This window comes from Dromaius novaehollandiae, chromosome Z, assembly GCF_036370855.1.
Source record: "Dromaius novaehollandiae isolate bDroNov1 chromosome Z, bDroNov1.hap1, whole genome shotgun sequence".
In the NCBI taxonomy this organism is placed as follows: Eukaryota; Metazoa; Chordata; class Aves; order Casuariiformes; family Dromaiidae; genus Dromaius; species Dromaius novaehollandiae.
Window position 1 is genome coordinate 17,253,211 of NC_088132.1, and position 23,344 is coordinate 17,276,554.

At 37.7% G+C, this 23,344-nt stretch overlaps 1 protein-coding gene across 9 annotated transcripts in view; it reads left to right on the forward strand.

The window, feature by feature from the left end:
- Positions 1–23,344, forward strand: part of UHRF2 (ubiquitin like with PHD and ring finger domains 2) — a 93,370-nt gene that overhangs the window by 15,687 nt on the left and 54,339 nt on the right. For all 9 annotated transcript variants that reach the window (XM_026097450.2, XM_026097451.2, XM_064501265.1 and 6 more), the window contains 2 exons: positions 1,516–1,761; positions 9,269–9,531. In XM_026097450.2, coding sequence (XP_025953235.1) covers positions 1,516–1,761; positions 9,269–9,531 — 509 coding nt within the window. The remainder of the gene's footprint in view (positions 1–1,515; positions 1,762–9,268; positions 9,532–23,344) is intronic.

Sequence of the window (23,344 nt, forward strand, 5' to 3'; positions counted from 1 at the left end):
ACCTGATTTGATTTTAAACTGTAAAGTGCAGCACTACAAAATACGTATTTCCTGTCTGCCTGCGCATAGCATATCGTGAGAGAAATGGAAGGATGACTTTCTTGCTGCTCCCTCCTTTTTCTTGTTGAATTGATACTGCCGAAGTTTTGATGAAAAATTAGATCTGTTTGAAAAGATTCCTAAAACGGTGGTGATGAAAACAGTACCTGTTCTCCTGAGAAAAGATCAAGGAGTATTTTGTTGCAAAAATAGTTTTGGAATTGGGTAGGAGGTTTTTGGGGGGGTTGTTTGTTTTTGGTTTTTAAGTTAGGTACTTTTCTCCTATTTCATCGCAACATGAAGTAAAATGTAGCCACTCAAATTCTAGTTTTGAGGTTTGAAGAAATGCATCAAACCTTTTGATAAGTTAGATATTCTCTACTTGAAGGATGCTACAGGTCATTAAGAATATTTAACTAAAATGCCGTCCTCACTACTCCCTGTGTTCTTCCTCTCTCCTGTCAAATAACTTGACAGTTTTTTTTGTGAATTTGTTAGCTTCATTGTGGGTAGGTAAAATTATTAGGTAAATTAAAGGATAATAACTGGTAACTCAAAGACAGATATGACTGAAAAATTTACTCATACTTACAGTCTGGTGTTCTGCAGGAACTGATTGCATCTGATATTTGCAGGGCCTTATAAAGTTGTTTGAAGGAAAACAACATTGTGCCTGTTTCTTCAGTTTTATAATAGCTTTTTAACTGATCAGTTAGGTTGTTTTTGATGATTGAATTTTTATGTTTGATGCTTCTTGGAAAAAAAAGGAAACTGGCTGAATCTGGAATAATGTTTTTGGATGCTCTCAATTTAGGAGAGTTCCGTGTGTAAACTTGAAGGCCCTGTACATATTTTTGGTGTTGCTTCTGTCTAACTGGAATTGCTCTTGCACGGTATTTTCAGATCTTAGAGTTCTGAAAAGTAAATCAAGTTATGTGTATATGAGGTTTTTATATATAGATGTTTTATTTAGAAAATAGTCTGCAAGATCTAGGGAAATGTTGCTTTTTAGAAAAGGTGGGGAAAGAGTGAATTGTGAAATGTTGCTGTAATGTACCCAAGGCTATGATTGTTAATTAAAAAATTCTCACTTTAATTATTGCATATATAGTATAAGAGGCAGCGTAGGTCCTATCTGTGTTTTGATTAGAAAGTAACTGCAATATCTCAGATACTGGCCCGTAATAAAAACAACCAAAGTCTGTAAAGATGTCTGTTTCTAATTTTAAGCTTGTGAGTGATGTCATTGGATGAAATTGTGGCCACGGTTAACTTGATCGGAGTCTGCTGTTGAGTTTACTGAAGACATGGCATTTTATATGTACCTGAAATAGATGCCTCTTGAAATAGATGCAGCTTGAAAATAATTTTAAAGCAAATTTCTGGTCTATATGATTATCATCTTTAAAAGGAAGATTTGGAACCTGCATATTTAGCTCAAGGTAGAATTTTACAAATATATTTTTCTCTTGACAGCTGGAAGATGGACACACTTTATTTGACTACAATGTTGGACTAAATGACATAGTTCAGCTTTTGATACGTTCTGAATCTGAAGCACCAACCACCGCTTCTGGTACAGATCAGGATGGAGAGGTCAACCCCTGTGCTGTTTCCAACTGTAAGAACAAAGTCAAGAAAGCAACAGGTAGTGGATCACCCAATCAGCCATCTACATCATCTCGCTCATTTCTAATTGATCCTGGCATTGGATTGTACAAGGTATGTGCAAACTATGAATGTTGGGACCTTATCTTACCCTGCCAGTTCAGTTTTATTGTCTATAAAAGCCTCTGTCCTTATTGCTTGCTTTCATGATTGACTTTAAATTTGATTTCAGTGGAACTGAACTGGACTTAGGTAGGTATCTCTATAGTTCTCTGAAGCTTCACTGATAGATGCATTCCACAAATTAAACAGATGTTAATTGAGGTAGTTATTTAAATTATTTGAGGAATTTATGTAAAAAATGCAATTACTTTATGCCTAAATGACAGTGTTGCATTTTCAAACTACAAAGAGTAAATGTGCTAGGATAGAATTCAGGAGTGATTGATTCAGTGATTCAGGAGCAGTTGATAATGTGACAGACCCAGCTCTACCAAAAAACTAAGCATCTGTTTATAGTTAGATATCATCAACCTTCAGTCATCTATGTTGGAAAATCTGATTTTGCAGAAGTAGTTTGGGGACAGTATTGAAGTCAAGCTTTTTAACTTAAAACCTTGAAGCTGACTCTTGCAGACTCATTGAAGTGTCTCTCTACCAGTGTCACTAGTGTTGCAGGTTACAGGAGGGCTCACAATCCCCAACACAATGCCGGCAGTATTCTCTGATATTCTCTAGTATTCTTCAAAAACTTTTGTAGCACCTCTGAAACATAAATAACTTTCTATAAACAGAGGTAGCCAGTGCAAAAATCTGTGGAAAAATTCTAGTTTCACCCTATTTATTTATTTTCAAGCTTGCCAGTGTTGTCCATTAGAAGAAACTGGGAGAGCAGTGATAAAAATTGCTGTTTGCATAAAGTAGGATAAATGTCTTAGAACAGCGTGAGGAGAGAATTCAAAGAGGACTCCTTAACTGATCTCACATGAATAGTAAGTTGTGTATTTGAGAGCTCTTGGTTGGAATTAATAGTTGCAGTTGTGCTTGTTTATGGATCTAACCAGTCCAGGGAAAATCAAAATACATGTTTTAATCTAAATTCTATCAGTGTGGTATTAGGACAAGATAAATTATGGAAATACATGCTGCTTTTTAATTATATGTGATGCAGGGTTTGACTTTTTTTTATAGTTTGCTTAGGAATCATGTATGTTATATTTATCATTGGTTTTGTACCTCATCGGATTTTACCATATTATCAGGTAGGATTAAACCAGAGTACGCTAAGTTTAATTTAAACAGAAAATGGACAATTTCCAGATTGCTAAATAGCTGGCTTTTCTGCAGGATTTCTATATAAAAGGAATGGTAGCACTTCATCTGCTTTTCAGGCGTTTCTCTCAGGTAAGAAATATCAATGACAGCGATTATTTTGCTAGAAAGTGTCCAAAATTATAGAAAAAGAAAAGGAGACTATGATTGCTATACCTGTACAATTTTGTATGAGTTAGAGGAATGTTCTTATTTAGGTCCATCATCCTGATACAAAGCTATCTTAGTTTCATGTAAACTCTTACTCGATGTTTCAAGTACTAAGGGCAAGTAATAATTTACTCATTCTCTGTTCCAGCAGCATTTTGTTCAAGGAGTTTTACAGTTCCTCTCTAAGGAAGCAGGGAGTTAGAAAATCAGTAAATTAAGTACAATGAAATGAGCTTGCAGGCATCTTCTTCTCTACTCCCCTCTCCCACCATTTCTTACAGTGGAAATAAACCCATTTCTTTAGCTCTTATGCTTTACCATTTACACTCCTTATTGATTAATTGCAATGTGAGAAATAATGAGGGAGAAAATTGGGCTGCTGGAAGGCCTCAAGAGAGGGTGGATTGATCAAAGGAAAGGAACGTTAAAATGCATATTTTCAAGAATTCTAACAGTGATGTCAACTTATCTCTTAGCTGTCTTAATTAGATTTAAAACAGAAAACAAAACAAGGGATGGTGAGACTGGATAAGGTGTTCAAGAAAACTCTTTCTGTTGAGTCAGCTGAAAATTTTGCCATCTCTAATACTAGGGACCTAACACTTCCTCCTTTCTTTTCAATGACTTGATTTCTTTTTCTTTGTTGTAAATTACAGATTAGTGATAATTAAATTATTGCCAGGTGGTTAAAACAGTGACCTAAACAGAGTTTCTCTGTGTGGTTTCTGTATGTTACATAAATCAGAATGCCTTACCTGGTAGCGTATTCCAGTTGCACCTGGTAACTGATACTAGCATGGGTCCTGAAGGACCGGTAGCAGGTGGAACCGTGTTCAACTCCTGTTCCTTGTCATTGAGACTGAGAATTGTTAATGGTGTCTGGTTTAAGAACTGGGTTATTAGCTCTTTATAAGCAGTATTAAACAATAACTAGTTTTAATTACAGATTCAGTTTTGACTACAGCCCAAGATTTTCTCTAGAAAAGTTATGAAGCCTGCTTGAGAATGTGAAGGGGAAACATGCACGCTTCAAACTGAGCTTTGTCTTTTCTAACCCTATTTCTGTGTGCCCAAGTAATACTACTACAACTTGTAGCCTGTGCTTGCTGTACCTGTTGTATTCTTTCTGTATACTTTTGGCTTTGAAAATCAGTCATGGATAGCCTACTTAGCCAAGCTAGCGTTCTGATATGTCTGCTCATTTTCCTGAGTGTGGGCATAGACTGGCATAGTGCTTGGAGGAGGCTATCCTTAAAAACCTGTCAGCTCTCTTGAGGTCCTTTGCCAGTTAGGGCTGCCTTCCACTGGATTCCACCTACCAGTTCCTTGACTAAGCCGAGGTCTGCTCTCCTGGAGTCCCTGTATTCTGTTACTTGCCTTCATCAGTCCCCCTCAGGATCCTGATCTCACTACAGCCAAGGCTGTCACTGATGATCGTGTTCCTGACAAGTTCTCCTTGTTCGGGAAGAATTGGTGGCAAGTTCAGCAAAGCGCCACGCTTGGTTGGCCCCTCTGGCATCTAGATTAGAAGATGCCCTGACACCCTCCAGAAGCCTCTTGGATTGTTTGCATACCACTGTGTGGTAGAGCCTGCAAAGGGCAACAAAAAGAGCTTTTATTGTTACAGTCAAAGAAATAAACAAAGAAAATGTGGATTCATTGCTGAGTGGGGCAGGTGATTCAAGGGTGTGAGGAGAGCTGGCTGTTGTCGTTGTAAGGCTGAAAGGTCACGACGGTTGGGTAAGGTCTCTGATGCCTGGAGAAGGCAAATGTTGTACCTATCTTCAAAAAAAGGCAAGAGAGACCATCCAGGCAGCTATGGGCTGGGCAGTTTCACTTTGTTTTCTGGAAAAGTCAAACATAGAATAGTCCTCTTGGAAGCTCTTTCTGGGTACATGAAGAAGAAGGCGATAATTTGGAATAGCCGGCATGGATTTTTTTAAGGGTAGACCATGCTTGACTAGCGTGATGGCCTTTATGATGAAATGACTAGATCTGCAGATGAGGGAAAGATATGAATGTTGTCTACCTTGATTATAGCAAAGCTTTCAGTATGGTTTTCCACAGTATCCTTGTTTTAAATGGGCCACTATGGTCAGGATAGGTGGAATACTAAAGGGGTGAAAAACTGGCAGGATCATTGAGCTCAGTGTAGTGGTTAATGTTTCATAGTCTACCTGGAGGCTTGTTGCAAGTGGGGTTTCTCAAGTGTCTGTCCTGCCATCTTTATCAGTGGCATGGAGGGGAAGATGAAATACACTTTCAGCAAGTTTGTGAACAAGAGCATAGTGGGAGTGTAGCTGGCTTGAGGGCACGTCTGCCATTCAGAGGGATCTAGATGGGCTGACAAAATGTGCAGTCCTGCACTTAGGGTGGGCTAACCCCCTCCGGTGGCACAGGCTGGGGCATTGACTCCCCACCTGGGCAGTGGCTGTAGGGGACCTGGCGTTGTTGGACAGTTGGCTAACACAAGAGTCAGCAGTGCACCATAGCAGCACTGGAGGCTGACAGTGTATCAGCAGGAGCTCAGCTGTATCAGCAGGAGCATAGCCAGTAGATTGAGGGAAGCGATTCTTCTTCTTTACTTGTAACTTGCTACGCAGCATACTGCATCCAGTTTTGGGTGCTTTAGTACAAGAAGGGCATTGATAAACTTAAGTTCAGCAGAGAGTTATCGAGACTGTTGAGGTGGAAGCATTTGACTATCTCAGAGAGGCTGAGGCTTGTTTAGCCTGGAAACCAGAAGGTTTGAGGAGACTTTCCAGTACCTGCAGAGAGGTTACTTTGAAGGCAAAGCGAGGCTTTTTACTGAGGTGCAGAACAGGAGCACGAAACACAATTGTTTGGCATTAAAAAGGAGAGATTCTGACTGGTTTTAAAGAAAAAAAGTAACTATTAGGATAATGATATGCTGGAACAGGTTGCTTAGAGAGGCTGTGAAATCTCCATCCATGGGGGTTTTCAAGACACAGCAACCAGATGTAGCCCAGGACAAACTGACCTGAATTCAGTGCTGATCTTGCTTTGAGCAGGCGTTTGGACTGGAGACCACCTGAAGTCCTTTCAACCCCACTGATTCTATGACTGATGGAGATTAGGCTATACTATTCCTTTTTTTGTTTTTTTCCTCTTACTTACATCATACCTTTTTCTCTTGTTAGGAACTCTCCATGAACTGGATTTTCTTACATGACATTTTTATATGGTTTTATAAGTTGCTTGTTTTGCTTTTCTGGTTTTCTAATGTCTTGTAATGTCTTTAATTTCTTTGTTGCATGGCTCCTTGTGTTAACCACACAAACCCACTTTTATTTGCTACCGTTGCTTCTGCCCTGCAGACCTTTTAATTTCAAGATTCTCTCTGTGAAGAAATAAAATGGAGTCTGTTGGGGGTTTTTTCTCTGCATACGTACGTATGTGTATATTTATGACTGTACTTGCACATAATACTTTAATTATTAAAGGTGTGCTTACTCATTTTATTTGATAATAATGAGCTTGCCCTATTGGTGTGATTGGACTGAACATTTATTGTCATTTGCATATGTCCCACTGGAAATTTGCTGATACTGAACTGCATGCTATTGCAGCTTAAGTTTGGGCATTCTTAATTATTTGACCATTTGTCTTCATATTGTGAAGAAAATAGTGGAATGATTCTTTTAAGTGTTCCAAAGTAAAGTAGAGGTAATGCAGTAGTGAACTAGGTTGTAGTGCTTCAAATTAGAAAGAAGGGCAAAGGTGAGATCTGTTTATGCTTCCACCAGTGTAATTCTTATGGAAAAAGGGATCTGGCATGATGTTTCCTATTTTATTTTTTCCATAAGTCTTTGAAGTTCAAATATTTAGGATTATTATATTAGTTGGTAACATTTCCTCCTTCTAGTGGTCTTAATACATGTTACATGTTCTCTGTGACAGTTAGGAATTCTTATTAATATTCAAATTCTACTTAGCAAAGATTCTAGATAAAGGATTTGAATTTCATAGGTACTGGCATTTGTAATTGTCTCATTGGATGCTGTTCTACAAACACATGAACTACACTGATGGCTGTCTTTAACTGATAAACTAAGATGGATACTTTAAATTTAAATTCTAGCACAGATAACAGAATGCAAAAAGAATTTTTTGTTGTTACACCAATGACTAATCTTCTTCCTTTGCCTTAGAACTCTAATTTTGTTTGCATTTTTTCATACCTTCTTCATGTAGCTTTTGTTCCTCAGTAAGATACTCCTTTGCACAACTTGGTTATAATCTCCTGCTCCTCAAAAACACCCCCAAGTAGTTGTATCCTGTCTTATGATCCATACCAAACACATTTACTGAAATAATTTTGCATAAAAGTACACCTCAGCACTTTTTCCTTTGAATCTCTGCTGGAGTCTCTGTCAGGAAGATAAGTTCAGTCAGGAATAAGCAGGACTGCATGTAGTTGCACTGTTATCTGATGTTCCTCAGTTGTCTCTGCTCATAACTATTTGACTTTGCTCTATACAAGGGTGGGAAGCCTACTGCGTAAGGATGCGTATCATATTATGGAAGGATGCATGAGAGACTTGCATGGGCTTCTTTCTTGCTCTACTTGTGATGACTTGGATAACAGGGCTTCTCCGGCACTTTCAGAGGTGGTCTCGAGAGATAACCACTGCAGCAATGTCTCTTGATTGTATTTTCAAGAGTAGGAAGTTTAGAAGCACTTTAAGCTGCAACTAATTCAAACACCTAAGATTATGTAGGGAGGCTTTCTTGAGGCTTCCTTACAGAAGTACACAGTCCACTTTTTATGTTTAAAATAGATCAATATATATATTTAAAATAAAGTTGTGCTTTTATTTGAAGCATTCATTCTGGTAAAAGCTGTACTTTTGAATATTGTAAGATTTAATGAAAAATATATGTTGTGATTTTGTATGGGAGAAAGAGAAATGGGTTGAGTTTTGGAGATTGTTTTAAGAAGGTGAATGAAAATAAAATAAAATATGAAGTATTACATTGGTTTCTTATCTTGGGATAGATTTGTTAGCTCAGGAACTGCCTTCATTTGCACTTTCAGATTACCTAAAGACTGCTTCACACTGAAGACTAATAATTATTGATAATGTTTTTGACTTGTTCCTGTCTAGCTATAATCAGGTTATTTAGTTTTTAGAAGCTAGTCTTTGAGTTTAGTAAGAGAACATATCTGTTCCTGCCACTACTGGAATACTTGACAAAGGCTATAGTGTAAATAATGTATATACCGTATCAGTTTTTTTGAAGACCTTTTCCATGGTATGGCTTTGCAGTAGCTGTGCTGCAATGATGCTTTTTTTATAGTTGGTGTACAGTGGATTAGGTTTTTTTATAGGCAATGTTTCGAATCCAGTAAATGTTTCAAAGAATGCTCGTGGCTTTTTAACTGTAAAAATGCATTGTTCTCATTATTATTAAAAACACATCTGCTGAGTTAGCTGAAGACTTGAGAAAACACATAAGGAGTTGAATGAATGGAACATGCTGTAAAATAGTAAAGTTTGGTTGCTTAATACCTGTGTTATTGTGAGCAGAGAAACGCCATGAGATATTTCTGTTTCTTATAGTCGAAGGATTTTAGCTGACTGAGATGTCAGCCTTGTTAGATCTGGAGAGTCTGTTTGTTTCTTCCCTTTCTCTTCTCAAACCTTGAACGATTTCAGAGCATTGCAGTCCAGAAAGACGGGACATTAAGTAATAACTCCAATATGGAGGTCCGTGACTGTGGGCATGATTGTGGGATTCTTTCTTCTTATTTTAAGGCCTTAGAAGTATAAACATATTTTAGTCATAAAAAAACAATTTTGTGAAGCCCGTGAAAGAGATCAGTGAAAGACAGATTAAGCTAACTTTTAGGTTACAAAAAAACTCATCTAGACACCCTTTTATATTCATACCACATTTTATTGAGAAGAGAGGAATAAAATACTGAAAGCCAAAATAGTAATGACTGCAGGTCACTCGAACTTGCACAAGCTCAACCAGTTACTGGAATTAAATGTTACACTGATAATGAAGTTAACTAGTTGCATAATCAATTGTAGTTTTTTCTTCTTTTTTCTTTTTCTTAATCAGAATTATAGAAAACAAGCATGAATTCATTATTGAATTTCCCTTTTAGATAAACGAACTGGTGGATGCCCGAGATGTCAGCATTGGAGCCTGGTTTGAAGCTCATATAGAAAATGTTACCCGAGCAACAAAGGGACATAAGAATGGTAAAGCTCAAGGAAAGAGTGGTAATACTTACAAAAGGACTAATGGAAACTTAAGTCAAGATCATTCTAGAGAAAATGCAAATAATTTGGACAGTACGCCATCCACATCTTACTCAGACTGTATGGACACTGGTGAAGAAGCTATTTATCATATCAAGTATGATGAGTAAGTGCTCCTGATATTATTTTGAAGACATCGCATATTGTTATTTGGTTTTGTATAAACCAAGAATTTCTTGAAGAAACTTGGAACCAAAGAAAGCAAGTTCAATATTGCAACCAAGAAAAAATATTAAAAAAGCATAACACCTGTCAGTTGGATATAGTGAATACCTTGGGAGTAAAGAGATTTTTCATCCCTAAGTTCCTGTCAAGTATTAATTTCTATGTCATGCCTTTATGAAACTTAATGCATGCTCTTTTATAAGAAAATGAAACTGTATAAGTGAATTTTTCTGAAAGTGTTTTCCAAGTAAAATATGAGTTTAATTAATTAGCAGTCTACTAGAGTAGCCCTTTGAATTGGATGCTCAGTTTAGTGGAGTTTCTTATCAACAGCTTTGTACCATTGCATTCCCTTGAGAAATTGGTCTTTTTTTTATTTCTTTAATAACATTTGTTGAAGCAGCAAACTAAGCTGCTGAAAGAATAGAATCAGTGAGAGTTTTCAACTTCTGTTACTGAGAGTGGTATACATGTGCAGTGTGAGATTTAAGGGTAGACAAACATCAAGTATGTTAACTATTGGTCTTCATGAGGATAAATTCATTAAATTTAAATTTTCAAAATACATTTCTAGAGGATCTGCTTCAAGTTTATCTATTTCAATAAGCAACTGCAAAGATGGTTTTGCTGGGAAAATTTTAAATGTTACAGACCAGAACAGAGCACCTTGCTGGTGCTCGTAGTAGTAGTAGAAAAAACTTGAGGCATATTTTGACTATATGTTGAGTACAGATAAAGTTTTATATCTCCAACTTTTTAAGTTTGCCCACTTAATGTTAAATAATCACAATGCTGAAAGTAGATGTTTAAATATTTAGTGAAATATTAAAAGTTGTAAGAAGTGCATGGGAACAACTTAATCATCCAGGATGATCAAAATGAAGATGTTTTCTCTTAAATGATACGAGTGCATTGTGGTGTGAGTTCCAGGACCTGGCTTTAAGACTGCCTAACTTTACAACACTGCAGATGTATTTAAGTGAGCCATGGGCAAAAATTTGTGAGAAACAATGTTTTTAATTGTTTCAGTGACATTATATTCCTCATTTTGTGGATATTGTTGTTTCTTTATGAGTCAAAGTAGTACTGAAGTAGGTGTTGCACAACAGATCTGACTGACTTACCTATATCCATGCTTAAAAAAAAGAAAATTGTCCTAGGTATACTTCTAGGATCTAGCTGTGGACTTTCAGCAGTTGAAGACAATCATCTTTTTAGTCTTGCTGTAGGAAGATCTTAGCAGTTGCGTATTCTTAGCCAGCAAAATCTCATAAAGCATAGAGACACAGTGTTACAAGGTGGTCACTGAAGTTGTGGTTATTTACTTGATTGGTCCAAGGCTTTGAAAGTTGAGCTTTTGGAAAGAAAAATTATTTAAAGGCTTTCAAGTAAGCAAGACCTGTACTTTTATCAGTTACAGGGTTTTATTTTAGTGGAAATTAACATGCACGTTTGTACAGTGGTTTTGTGTGCACTCATAGTACTTTGTTTTTATGTATTGGTGTTTACCTTTTTTGTATCTTGAAACCACACGTGTATCCTGTCACCTGTATGCTTGATATGGATAAATATGGAGGGCACGATGTGCTTTGCCACTCAGTTCCTCTCTGCTCCTAATCAACTAATTCTCATCTAATTTCTTATGTCTTCTTATTCATTTGAGGTTCATATTGTATTGTAAGTTCTTTCTTCTGCACATAGTTACTTGTTCATGCATGTTCTGCTCTTCAGCTTTGGACTGTGCTGTGTGCCTCCAGACTTGACATTCTCTGGTCTGACTTTGCTGTGTTCTGTGCTGCAGAAGCTCTCCTTCCTTTTATCTGCTATAGAAGATGATTCTGCTGGGTTGGGGGCTTTCAGCTCTGCCTTCTCCACAGTAGGTATATTTTTACCAGAGAGGAAAGCACTTCCAGTTTCAGAAGCAGAATAAAAACGACTTACGGATGGACAGCATAAGCCTGGTACCTGTAAAACCATCATAATTACTTCAGTACACTGTAGAAAGACTATGTGTCTGTCTCTAACACAGGTCCACAATTTATGAAATCCTCAGTGATGCTGAGGTTCTAGACTGTTTCTCCCTCTCTGTTTATTTTATCTTCCAGTTTGGAGAAATCTTACCAAAAAGAAAGCTACAGCTGAGGGATAGGTCAGATGTAGTGCTTTGAAATGGTCTTCTCCAAACCCATGACTTTGATTCCAAGACTTCACGGTAATGACAAATATGCTTTACTATCCTGTGTTGTGGCAGATTTAGTCGGACAGTGCAAAAAAGAAGTTAAAACAACATCCATTTTCTTTCTGTTGATGCCTGGAACCAGTCACTCTAGAAGCAATGTTTAGGTAGGAGATACTGGACAGTGGTTCAGTCCTGTATCAGGAGCAGGTCTTCTGTCATAGGTCCGGTTCTCACAAAAAAATCCTCTAGTGCAGAACTTGTTCCCCTGCTGTTTCCAAAACCCACAGACTCCATATGTCTCAACTTAGATGAAGACCTGAAACTGTTCTTTTCTTTCTTTTGTTAGCTGTCCCATTAGTACTGACACTATTTTCTTAGATTCAGGACTGAGTTACAGACAGTGTTGTCTGACACCATCTTTCTCAGAATTCTGTAGCTGAGAACTTGAGTGTTGATTGTATCTAAAGGTGAAGCTTCACTTCATCATTCTCTCTTGGACTGTGTCTGGTGCTTAATTATCCTGTTATTAGGTTATTCTGAAGCACACTTCTCTCTACTTCTCGCTATATTTGTCTGAGAGAGAATGAAGAATTAATTAAGAATTAATTAAGAATTTTTCAGCTAGAATGTCTGCAAAAATTGTGGCATGTTAACCTTTCCTCCCTCAGTTTCAGTAAGGGTTAGTGCTGCCCTAGCCGCTGGTTCCTAGTTAGTTCTGTAGTTGTGCATCAAGAAGGCTGGCTGCCTGTACAGTTCAGGCTTCACCATTGAAAGCAGATAAAAGATCATCAACAGATTTGAGGTTCATTCTGGCTTTTGTTTTCCAGCCAGAGATATTTGGTAGTCTCCTCAGGAGAGGGAGCCAACCAATCATTCGTTCTTTCTCAACAGGGTAACTTCTAAGTGGCTACACTCTCCAAAGAACAGCCTTTTTTAGAGGATGAAACTGGACTTGTCCCTCCCTTAACTGAGAAGGCTGGTCTTAACTGTGGCACTGCTAGATTTATGTATCGCAAGTCCTGTGTAAAATTTTCATCTCTTCCCTCCATTGCCTGTTTAAGTAGTATGGCTACAGCAAATGTGAAGGGGGAAAAACGGCAAAGCTCTTCTGGTAAAGAATGTGGTGAAGAAAAATTAGGCTTTCTGAGTAAGAACTTAGTTACAGTAATTTTCAAAAGGGCAACTACCAGTCCCTCCTGAGTGTGACCACTGCAAATTATAATGAGTGCTATGTATCTCTTCTTACTTGGTAAGGAACAGAATGTTTGAATTTCTTTGCTCTAGAGGCTGTAGGCCTAGCATTTCATTACAGGACTGCAGTAGCTAGGAGGCCTACATACTTCTGCAGAGGGATGATTCTGCTTATAGAAAACCTATTGCCATTTGGAGGAACAGGACCTCTAAGTTCCAGGTTAAACAGAGTTCTTCATAAACTGAATGACTTAAAAACCATGCTGTGCTTGCCAAAGAGTGCTGTCGTCGTCAGTGAGGTAGAGACCAGAATATGAGTTTTACCGGTGCTGTCATTCTGTCAGCCTTTGGTACCATCTTTCTTGGCATCCGGTGGTGGTGTCAGTGCTTTTGCTTGATACTTCATCGTGTCGATCAGTTTCTGCAGGCAGCCGTGGGGCTGCCTGTTTATAGGTGTGTTCCTACTTCTGTCAGTGTTTCCTTCTTCCTTTCCTGCCACTTTATTCACTGTGTTTCTATTTCACCTTAGCATGTGTTGGTATCACAGATGGGCACTAGAGACTTTTAAGTCACGGTTTCGTATCACATTTCATACCCTGTGATCATCCAGTCCTTTCTTCTGCCCTGAGCCAACTGTCTTTTATTAAAAAAACATTATGAGAGGATGAAAATCTGAGATGTGCTTAGATACTCAAGGTAACTGAGGTAACTGTAAGTTCAGTCTTTGCCACTGCTAGCTTTCCTAGGAATCAGTCCTAGATGATGAGCAGGAGACTCTAATAGCTTAATGTGACAAAACAAAGACAAGTCTTACATACTGCATCATATGAAAGCTTGCCATTACCTAACTCCATTTTGCATTTATTGTGCAGCATTGGTTATAGTTTGTTTACTTTCAGGGAGACAATACTCAGTATATGAGTGATAGTTTTTGATGTTTAGCTTGTCACTAAAGTAGTGGAAAGAAAGTGGATTTATAAACAGATGCTGTTTTTTTCTTATATTTTTTGTTCAAGTCATTTGTAGTAAAGGCCTGAATCTAAGAAGGCTCTTACATTGGTTGTCACCAGGAATGCTAGAGGTGTTTGCAGCCTGAGAAATGTCAGCATGCATAGCTATCAATGCACGAATAATTAAGTATGAGTCAAGTGTGTGTAACTTTTTATTCAGGGCCCTCACATTCTGATGGTGATGCCTGTAGGATATTGTATCAATCAACAAAGAAGTTGAAATTATGTTTTAGGGTAATATCTGCACTGCATGACATAAAGTACACCACTCTGTGGTTTATTCTTCTAGGGTGCTAAATACCTTAGCAAAAGTGATTGTTAAAAAAACCTGTTTGTGTCATGGTTAACAGAAGTTGTGGAATGATGCCCTCTGAGCTCTTTCAGAAGTAGAAGTACTCAGGTATCCTTGCTTCTCAGTCCAGCAGAAGACTGTAGTCCTTCTATTTTGTTTAGGATGTGTCCTGGAGGTTTTCATGATTCATTAGAATTTAAATGGATGTCTTTTCTTTGATGTTGTGAAGAACCCCTTAGAAAAGCAATGTGATGCAGTGACAGTGGACTGTGTGCCCAGCCTGGTTAAGACAGTTTAGGTATCCAGATGGCCATTGCTGTTGGTGAGAATTCCTAGAAGCTACAGAAAGTTCATGGATTTGTACAGAGAGAAGTTGGGGTACTGCACCATTCCAAGACCTTATACTCTTACTGCCCACCCCATGCTGGTACTGAATGCTTGTTAAAATAGACCTGGTCATTGTTGGTGAGCTATGTCTTTGTTGGTAACAGGAAGATTTTAACATGAGAGACTTACATTGCCACATGTCAGCCTTGTTGTTATCCAAGCATGTTCCTTGTCTAATAGAGGTTCTTCGTTGATTGTCCAATGGATATTAAGGGTATATCTGCCGATTAAGTTAGTTGGAGTCTTTGCTACTATATCAGCTCACTGTCTTTCAGTGGTGAGTTCCTCAGGCTTCTCTCACTGCACATTATCTAAGTTAAGGTTTCTTCTGGGTTTAGTGAGAGTGCTCCTATCTTTGTGTGATCCTGATCATTAACGGAGTGGAAAACTGATGGTTGATGTTAACTTTCAGAGCCTGCGGAAACCAGCTTGGTACTTCATCTCCTCAGGAAGGTGATTTTCCTGGTTTCTTTCACTTCTACAGGGAGAATGACAGCCTACATGTGTTTTTGTTGTTATCTTACAAGGTTTCATTTAGGACCTAGTTTAAGTTTTGACTTAGACTAAACTTGAATCCAGTTTTCATTTTGGTTAGGATATTAGTTTCCTTGTATTCCAAAATTCCATGTCTCTTCAAACGCTGGATGGAAAGTAGGCCTTGTCCAGCTTGCTTGTGACCCAATCCTTCAGGTGGTCGCTTTAGTCATTTCTGTCACTAGCTGAAAGATAATAAGCATGTGGTAATTTCAGAGGTGGCTTCAGTGAATGTTGGCAATGTGAAAATCCATTGCAAGACTGCTAAGACATTTACCCTTGAGTTTAAGCACACTCTGTCAGAGTGTAAAGTATGTTGGTAATCATATTAATGAATGTCTCCATTCTGGGCATGTTTAGCATATGCTGTTACTGAGCACTGTTTATTATAGTTAAGTATTTGGAAATTATGCTGTCTTTGAGCGTGATCCTGTGGTAACTGTTGTATAACAAAGAACTTAGAAATCCACTTCATGTAAACTGTGCATGTTGGGAGCGACTGTGCATGTAGCCTAACAAACAGAAAAGAGAGATGCTTAAGAGCAACTGATTTCTCTGAGGTATATTTTCCATGTGCACATTCGTCATCGATCCATCCTGGACTCTATGTGCTGACTGGGGTTTTGCAGTTGAGTAGGACCAAGAGCTGTGCTGTGCAGACAGTCCTGGTGAACTTCTTTACACATGGCCTAGCAGAGCAGGCGTCGCCATGAAGATGTCTTTGCTAGGGCAAAGCTCACCACCTGCACTCTGGGCATGGTGACCTCTGCAGTTTCCCTGTGGAAAACTCAGCTACATAGTTTTTGGAGCAGTGCATTCACACATACCCTTGGTAACTCCCTTTCCCCTCCCACCCCCAAAGAAAAAAAGTGGAGAGGAGGGGAATATATGCAGATCTATGTCTGTTACAAAGGTGCTTCCTGGCATTTGCATTTACAGAGTAAATGGGGCACTGCATTTCTTGGAAATAAAGTTACTAGTGAGTAGTCGATTTCATTCTTCAGCATGAAGAATTCAGAAAAGTGTTAACTTTGCTCAGTTGTCTGTTGTTACTATGAAGTTGTTGATACTTCTGTGTCTAAATTGGTTGTCTGCATCTAAATAGGTTGTATCAATGTATGACATGCTTTCATGAAATACTACTATTAATTAGGACCCGAAGTCTTCAAGAATAAATCAGGATACTATTGTGCTGAAGTCTGTAGAACCATTTAAAAAAAAGACATTCCTAACCCCAAAGAGTTTGCAGCAGTCTTTGAAAGTAAAGGCACATATGAATGTGCCATTGCTGTGTCTGTAAGTAAGCTTCAGTCAGTACTTCAGTGGGGGATATCATTTGTCTTTAGCCATTATTTTAGTAGAGCCGTTAGTCTTCTGTAAGCTGTGTAAAACTTTATAAAAATAAAAATGAGCTGTGGAAAATATAACAGTAACCTTAGAGCTTGAAAGTCATAAATTGGGGGACTGATCTCAGTGATCTAGGATATCTGTTACACTCTGGTGTTCCTAAATGTAAATTGAGCTAATACAGTTGTATCAGTCTGTCAGTGGTAGTTTTCTTTTGGAGATGGAAGGCTTACAGTTTAAATACTACTTAAATGCATTGACCTCTCAACTCTGTTCTCATGTTGTGGGGTTTTTTTCCTTCTGTTTCTGCTTCCATCTGGGAAGAATTTGTGAGATTGCTTTTCTTTTTTACCATTCTAAGCTTACTGTCTGCTTGTGATACTGAATTGTGCTAGCCAGGAGAGAGAATAAATTAGGAACTTCGGCAACACGCTTTATTTAGGGGAATGGGAGACAGGGCAGGATGAAAAAATAGAGGGAAAAGAGGTGGAGATAATCCTATTTGATTTTTTAAAATTTTTTTCTTTTTCCCCAGATCTCCTCCTTCCCAGATGGAAAATGTTTATTCCAGTATTATTTCATGTTGTTGTAGAGCAGTGTTTAAATACAGGGTGACTTCTCATAGTCAGGCCAATTACTTTTGCTTTTTTAAACCTTTTTCTCAGATATTCTTTATTCTATTAGTCCACGACTAATCAGGGTTACAGGCTTACAGGTTACAGAGAAGTTGTCCTTGAAAGAGGAGTGAAGAGAAACAGTTCCCAATGAAAGCTAAAGGTGTTAACTCATTATCCCTTTTGAAAAGGGAGAGGACAAAATAAAAACTATAGGGCACTTTATTTGAAAGAATGTGTTATATGCTAGTGCTCTAAAATGTTCTGTCCTTTAGCTGTTTTCCTCACAAAAAGTGTTGCTTATTTCAGATCAAGTTCTTTAGGGTTTTATAGGCCAGAAAAATAACTGATATCCATCCACTAACAATAATATGTTTTCATACAATTCTGCATTTTCTTAGAAAATGTGTGTATCTAGACATCTATAACATCAGGGTTTCACTGAATTGTCATCATGATCAAGAATTTTAGTCTTCCTACGTGCAGTGTAAGTAATGTACGAGGCAGTCTGACGTTCTTGTAAACTTTGTTATGGGCAGCTGAAACTGTTCTATTCCAGCTTCTCAAAATTATAACTTTGTGTTATTGGAAAGCACAAAACGATTTAAGGAAATGAGGAAGCAAATAAATAGTAGTCTTAAATAGGCACATTGTTCCTTGTTCTAAGTACTGTCTTGTCAAGAAAAATAATAATTTTCTGCTTGAAAGTGTCTCCTTCACTGAAGAGCTTTTGTCAAAAGGAGAACAGTCTTAAACTTGTTCTTTCTTCCTCAGAAAGTGATTTGTAGTTGAGACTTGTTTAAAAGGGCTATTTTCAGCATATTTTTTAATATAAAATGTGCAAATAAATGTAGTAGTGTGGGACTTAATAGACTATATTCGAGAATTCCCACAGGTGTCACTTCTACTAGATGGTAGATTGATTTTTGAAACAAAAAAGATGTGATCAGGGATTGCGGACTGTTGTCGGATGAGATGGCCACTGCTTCTTCTTTCTACCTTGCTTCCCAACTATGTACTCCTGACATTTCAGTTATGTTCAGCTTAGTGGTTGTGTAGCTGTAGGGTGAAGTGTTCCTGCTTGCTGATATTTCTGAAAAGTAACTCACCGAATGAACGTTCAGTGAGTTTCATCTCGCTGAGTCAATCAGAACAGTTTGCCCTGTGGCTGCGCAGTAGAGATAGAACAGCGTAAAGAAAAAGTACTGCTCCTTGGAGGTATCCCCTTAGATACAGACTTAGCAGCAGTGCACCCTGCAAACAATTTTATTTTGTCTTCCATGAAGAAATGCCAAAATAATTCCTTTTACACACAGTTTATTTCTCAAATACCCCTTGTTATCATGTTTTGCTGAAGTATATGTATAAATATTTTTATATCCGTTAAGCTCAGGAAATAGTCCATATCAGGAACGAATATGCTGTCAAATTTCAAGCAGTAGTCTCAGCATTTGAAGTGGGGAGACTGGGGAGTTACTTCTTTAGAAGGATAATAGTTTAATGGATAGAAATTTGAATAAGTCTCAGGAGCCACAGACTTCTGCTTCATTATGGCACCTGTTATCTTTGGTTCACCTTGTTTACCTTGGAATTTCAGAAAAGCAGTAGGGGGTAGAGCTGTGTTATCTGCCCAGCAGAATCTTCTCGTAGCAGAAGCTTTTCCTGAGCAAAACACATGTTTTCTTGGATCTTCTGTCAAGAGCTTTTTTTTTTTTCTTTTTGGCTAGTCTGGATGACAAGTGGGAGCATTCATCTCCTGTATTAGCTGCATACTTTTTTCTTCTAGTCCGCTATGTCAGTTCAATATGTGTCGGTTTGTTTAATCATTCAAAACTCACACCGAGACATTATTAGACAATGCTAAAAGGAGACCTGCTAGATCACAGTTTAGGTCTTCATTCTTTGAGTCTTGAGTAGTGAAAACATGCCACTTTGATGTGGTTGTCCAAGCTAATTAATGCAAACTTAAGGTCCTTTTGGGGAGTGGGCTGCACATTGCTTTACTGCTATTAATTTCAAGAATTGAAAGAATTTGTAAGAATCCTGTTTGCTGTGGATTTCCCTACTGTATCACCTGTGCTTTATTAACCTGAAGGATTTGTATTTATTGGTCTTCAAGTTTTTGACAAATTGGCATTAACTGTAAGCCGTACATTTTAAAGGACGTAGAGACTTTCTACCAACTGGAAAGGAAATCAGGAGAAAAAGGTCAGGAGAAAAGCTGGATGTTTGTCGTGGCCCTGTGGAACATTTTGTAAAGAACAGAGTTGAAACACTGTTTGTGTTACACAATCAAGGGAGGGAAGCTTTGCTGTCCTAGTAGTCATGCAGGAGTCCTGCTGTGAAATGTCAACAGTTAAACTTTAGGGTTTTTTTCTTCTGTAAACTGATACTTGGGGCTGAAAGAAAGTGTAGGGTAGATGAGAAAGTGATTGAGCTCTTTCCACTTCTTATTTACTAGTCTTTTATTAGCCCTGAGTGTTCTCATTGCACAGTCACATGGTTGAACACCTGAGGAAAGGTTTTTCAAGAAATAAGTCTTCCAGTAGCTGTGTGGCCTCTGTCATCCTACATGCTCAGCAGTGAAGCCTCTCCAGCTGTTTTTCAAACGTTTTTCCTGTTTTTGCCGCATTTGGTTTTATAAGGTGCAGCAGTTTCTTACAAAATATTCTTCTTTATATGTATTTCTTATCGTTTCCAAACTTTGTCTCAATACTTTGTTTTCCACCTTGTCTTCTTTCAATGTATCAATGTCTTCCACTCTTACAAGAATCAGTGCAGTGGTGCACATCTGGAAGTTAGTTTTGCCCAATATTTTGAATGAAATTTATTAGGAAAGTAGGATGTTTTTCTTTAAATTATTAATAATGATTCTCAGTGTTCAGGCTGCTAAACTGTTGATATCTGTAATTATTGGTTGTTAGGTCAGGTTTTCCAAGATTTTGTTTACTTCCGTACTTATGATTTTATCTTCATTGTGGTGTGGGGTTTTGGGGTGTGTGTGTGTGCGTGCGCATATGTGCTCTTCCAGTTTTCCATTTCTGGATATGTATTAAATTACTTTCTTCTGAGTTTGTTGGCTGGGAAAATCAATTACACTTTTGTTTTGTTTGTAGTGGAAAATAACAATTGTAGTAAGATTTACTTTTGTGCTAACATTATGCATCATCATGCCTGAAGGAGGGTCAGGGAAGTGCTGACATTATACTTTGGTTCCAGTGCATGAATTTCAGGAGTTTATCTTTCCAATTCCAGCTGTTATAGTAACATTTTAGGAATGCACAGATATTGACTGTAGCCAAGAAATACTGGAATTTTTACTTCTTGGGTAATGCATTGCTAAGGAATATCCTACTGAGATAGGAAATTATAGCATGGCTTAACAATGAATGTGAGAATTCTTATGGGATGTATTCATCTAACCGTTATGACTATACTTGCTGTTATCATTTCTGCTTTTTAACTATTAGATGCCAAGTGTAATTAGAAACAAGGAAAAATAAGATAGTATCTCAGATTGGTTTAAGTTCAGAGGTTGAATTGTGTCAAATCAGCTTCATTTGAATTGTACCAAGCTTAAGCTGGTCTAATTAGAACAGCATTTAGTGTGTTGTGTTCACTAAATTTTTTAGGTTTGATATCTGCTGTGAAACACGCAGATTCTGTTTTCTCTTGAGGGTCATCTTAGGATTTTAAAAGCAAGTCAGTAGATAAGAAAACACCTTTGCTAAAGACACTGATGTCTAACAGTAGTCTTTATATGGTTTGCTGGCATGGGCCCTTCACTTAGTTCTTGAGCCTTGTTAAAAAATTGTATTTGTTGTTTTGTATCTTTTGATTGCCACAGACCTACATATTCCCATTTTGTGATACTGTAATTACATATTAGCCTTGCACATTTAGGATTGTAGGTTTTAAAGTAAAATTGTGTGATTTATACAAATAACGTGATATGTTAACCACAAGTATGTTTATCTGTGGTAAACTTAACGTGATGTGAGTAGCATTATCTAGTGTCAGTATGTTTTCTCCACACTTAACTCTGGTAAGTTGTGGCATTAGTTACATTTGAGATCGGAAGTTTACTGTGGAAATACTTAGTGTAATGAGGAATAGTGTTACTGTGCTTAACGTATTTAGGTCTGACTCCAAATGTGTGATTTTAAGCCTAACTCAGAAGCTTATGATATATGCTGTTTCAGCTACACGTGAGTGTCTGTCTGTTGTGCCTGGGGTGTCACGGACAAATGTGAACAGTTAGCCACTAATCCTGTCTGTGTCCCATTGCTCTTAAGGACTGTTGCCCCTTAGCTTGTAGAACTGGTTCCTTGAACCAGGATTTTGGTGAATGCTAACAGCTGTAAGAGCCTGTTACTTGTTAGTCTTTTTAGCCAGAGACTTCCTGACAGGCAAAAATTGTGAGCCCTAAGGAAGGAAGACCTGTTCAGTTGATATACTTCTTTTATGCGAATTTTCTATAGATGTGTAACAGTTCATTTCTCAAAGTTGCTGACTAGAGACATAAGGGAGCTCATGTGGAGTGTCTTTTTTATTTTTTATTTATTTTCCAGTACATGGCATCCTTGTTTTTATCATTGATCAGTTTCTACGTTATGGAGGTACTGACTTATGCTGAAAACAGATGATTGGCTTGATTTCTCTCCTAGAGTGACTTGATTTTTCTTTAACGGTAGCAGGTGACTAGTTAAATGGTTATATGATTTGTATTTTAAAAAATTAAAAAGTACGCTTTTCTCAATTTTTGACACTTCTTTCTTTCTTTCTTTCTTTCTTTCTTTCTCAACCACTTAGGGACTTTATTTTTCCTGAATGAAAATAGCATCTGAGATGAGATGACTGAGTGGTCTGAAAGGGTGGAAGGCAAATAATGCCTTTAATGAACACCTCTCCTGTAGTGTCTTCATGACAAACCTGGCATTCAGAGAAAAGCATGCAGTAAACGAATAAATATTGTTTCTTCACAGTTCTTCTGTAGTTGGGAAGATAAAAAGTCAAACGGTTGAGTGAAGTAAAGGACTCTTGAGTGTGTTCAGGTTTTGTTAAATTTCTTGATGAACTTCTGGAAACACTTGCATAGTTCAGGAAAGATAGAAAAGCTTAAAAATTATTTTTCTTTTTAAAAGCCTGATTTCCCTGCTGGCGGGATGTTTCACTACAGAATTTGCTCAATTTGGGGCAAAATGTTTAGTGACCAGCTCCAATAGTAGAAGAACTTCTGCTTTAATGGTAGTGCTTTAGCTATGCTGTGGAGTACTGTTGATTTAGAGGTGCTCCTGAAGCATCAGATGTCTTGTGGAAACATTAAACCAAATCTTCTGTACAACATTCGATGTCTGGAACCTGATGCAAAAGAATGGTGACTTCTGACAAGGAAAATCAAGCCCCTTTTGTAACTCTCTTCTTCCAAAGGGAAGTTTCCGAACCTAAATCTCTGAGCAGCCAGTAAAAGAAGAAATTCACTCAGTGAAGTCTCTACCTTTGGGTACTTTTCTTTCTTTCAAAAGCAGTTAGATTCCTTCTGTCTCTAAAAGGGCATTTTGGGGGTGTCTGTTTTGGTTGTTGTACCCATGCTTGCTGGCAGTCTTCTTTGTTTGAGTTCTTTCATTAGATGCTTCTGAGAACAGAGCTGGAATCATTGTTAAGAAAGAAAATCTTGTAAGTTCCTCATCAGTACAGCAGGAAAGATTCTGTTCTGAGTTGTACAGGAATGGGAAAGAGAGCACAAAGCTGAATCTGGATCAAAACAGCTCTCAGTGATGAAGTAAAAGATGAATTTCTCCAAATGTCTCCCTGGAAGAAGAGAACCTGAAAAAGATTTTAATTTTAGAAGGAAAATAGGTTTTCAGAGGGAGGTTAATTTTTATGAATCAGAAGTGTTGTAAATCACACTTGTTTAATTCTTGATAGATAGTAACATTGGAACTTTCTTAATATGCACTGTATTTTTATAGCCCCTCTTGTCTCATACATACTGTTTACAGTTACTGTTTTCACTTGATTCTTTCATTGTGTACATAAATGAAATGTCTATTAAAAAAAAATCTTCTTTAGTATCTAGATGTTTAGGTCCTGTTTCCATTTCAGGCTTAAAGTAAAATGATCCTCTATTTACTATATCCTACTTTCTCTCTTCTCTGAATTTTAGGAAGGGTTTGTTGTAAAATAATTGGATTTGACCA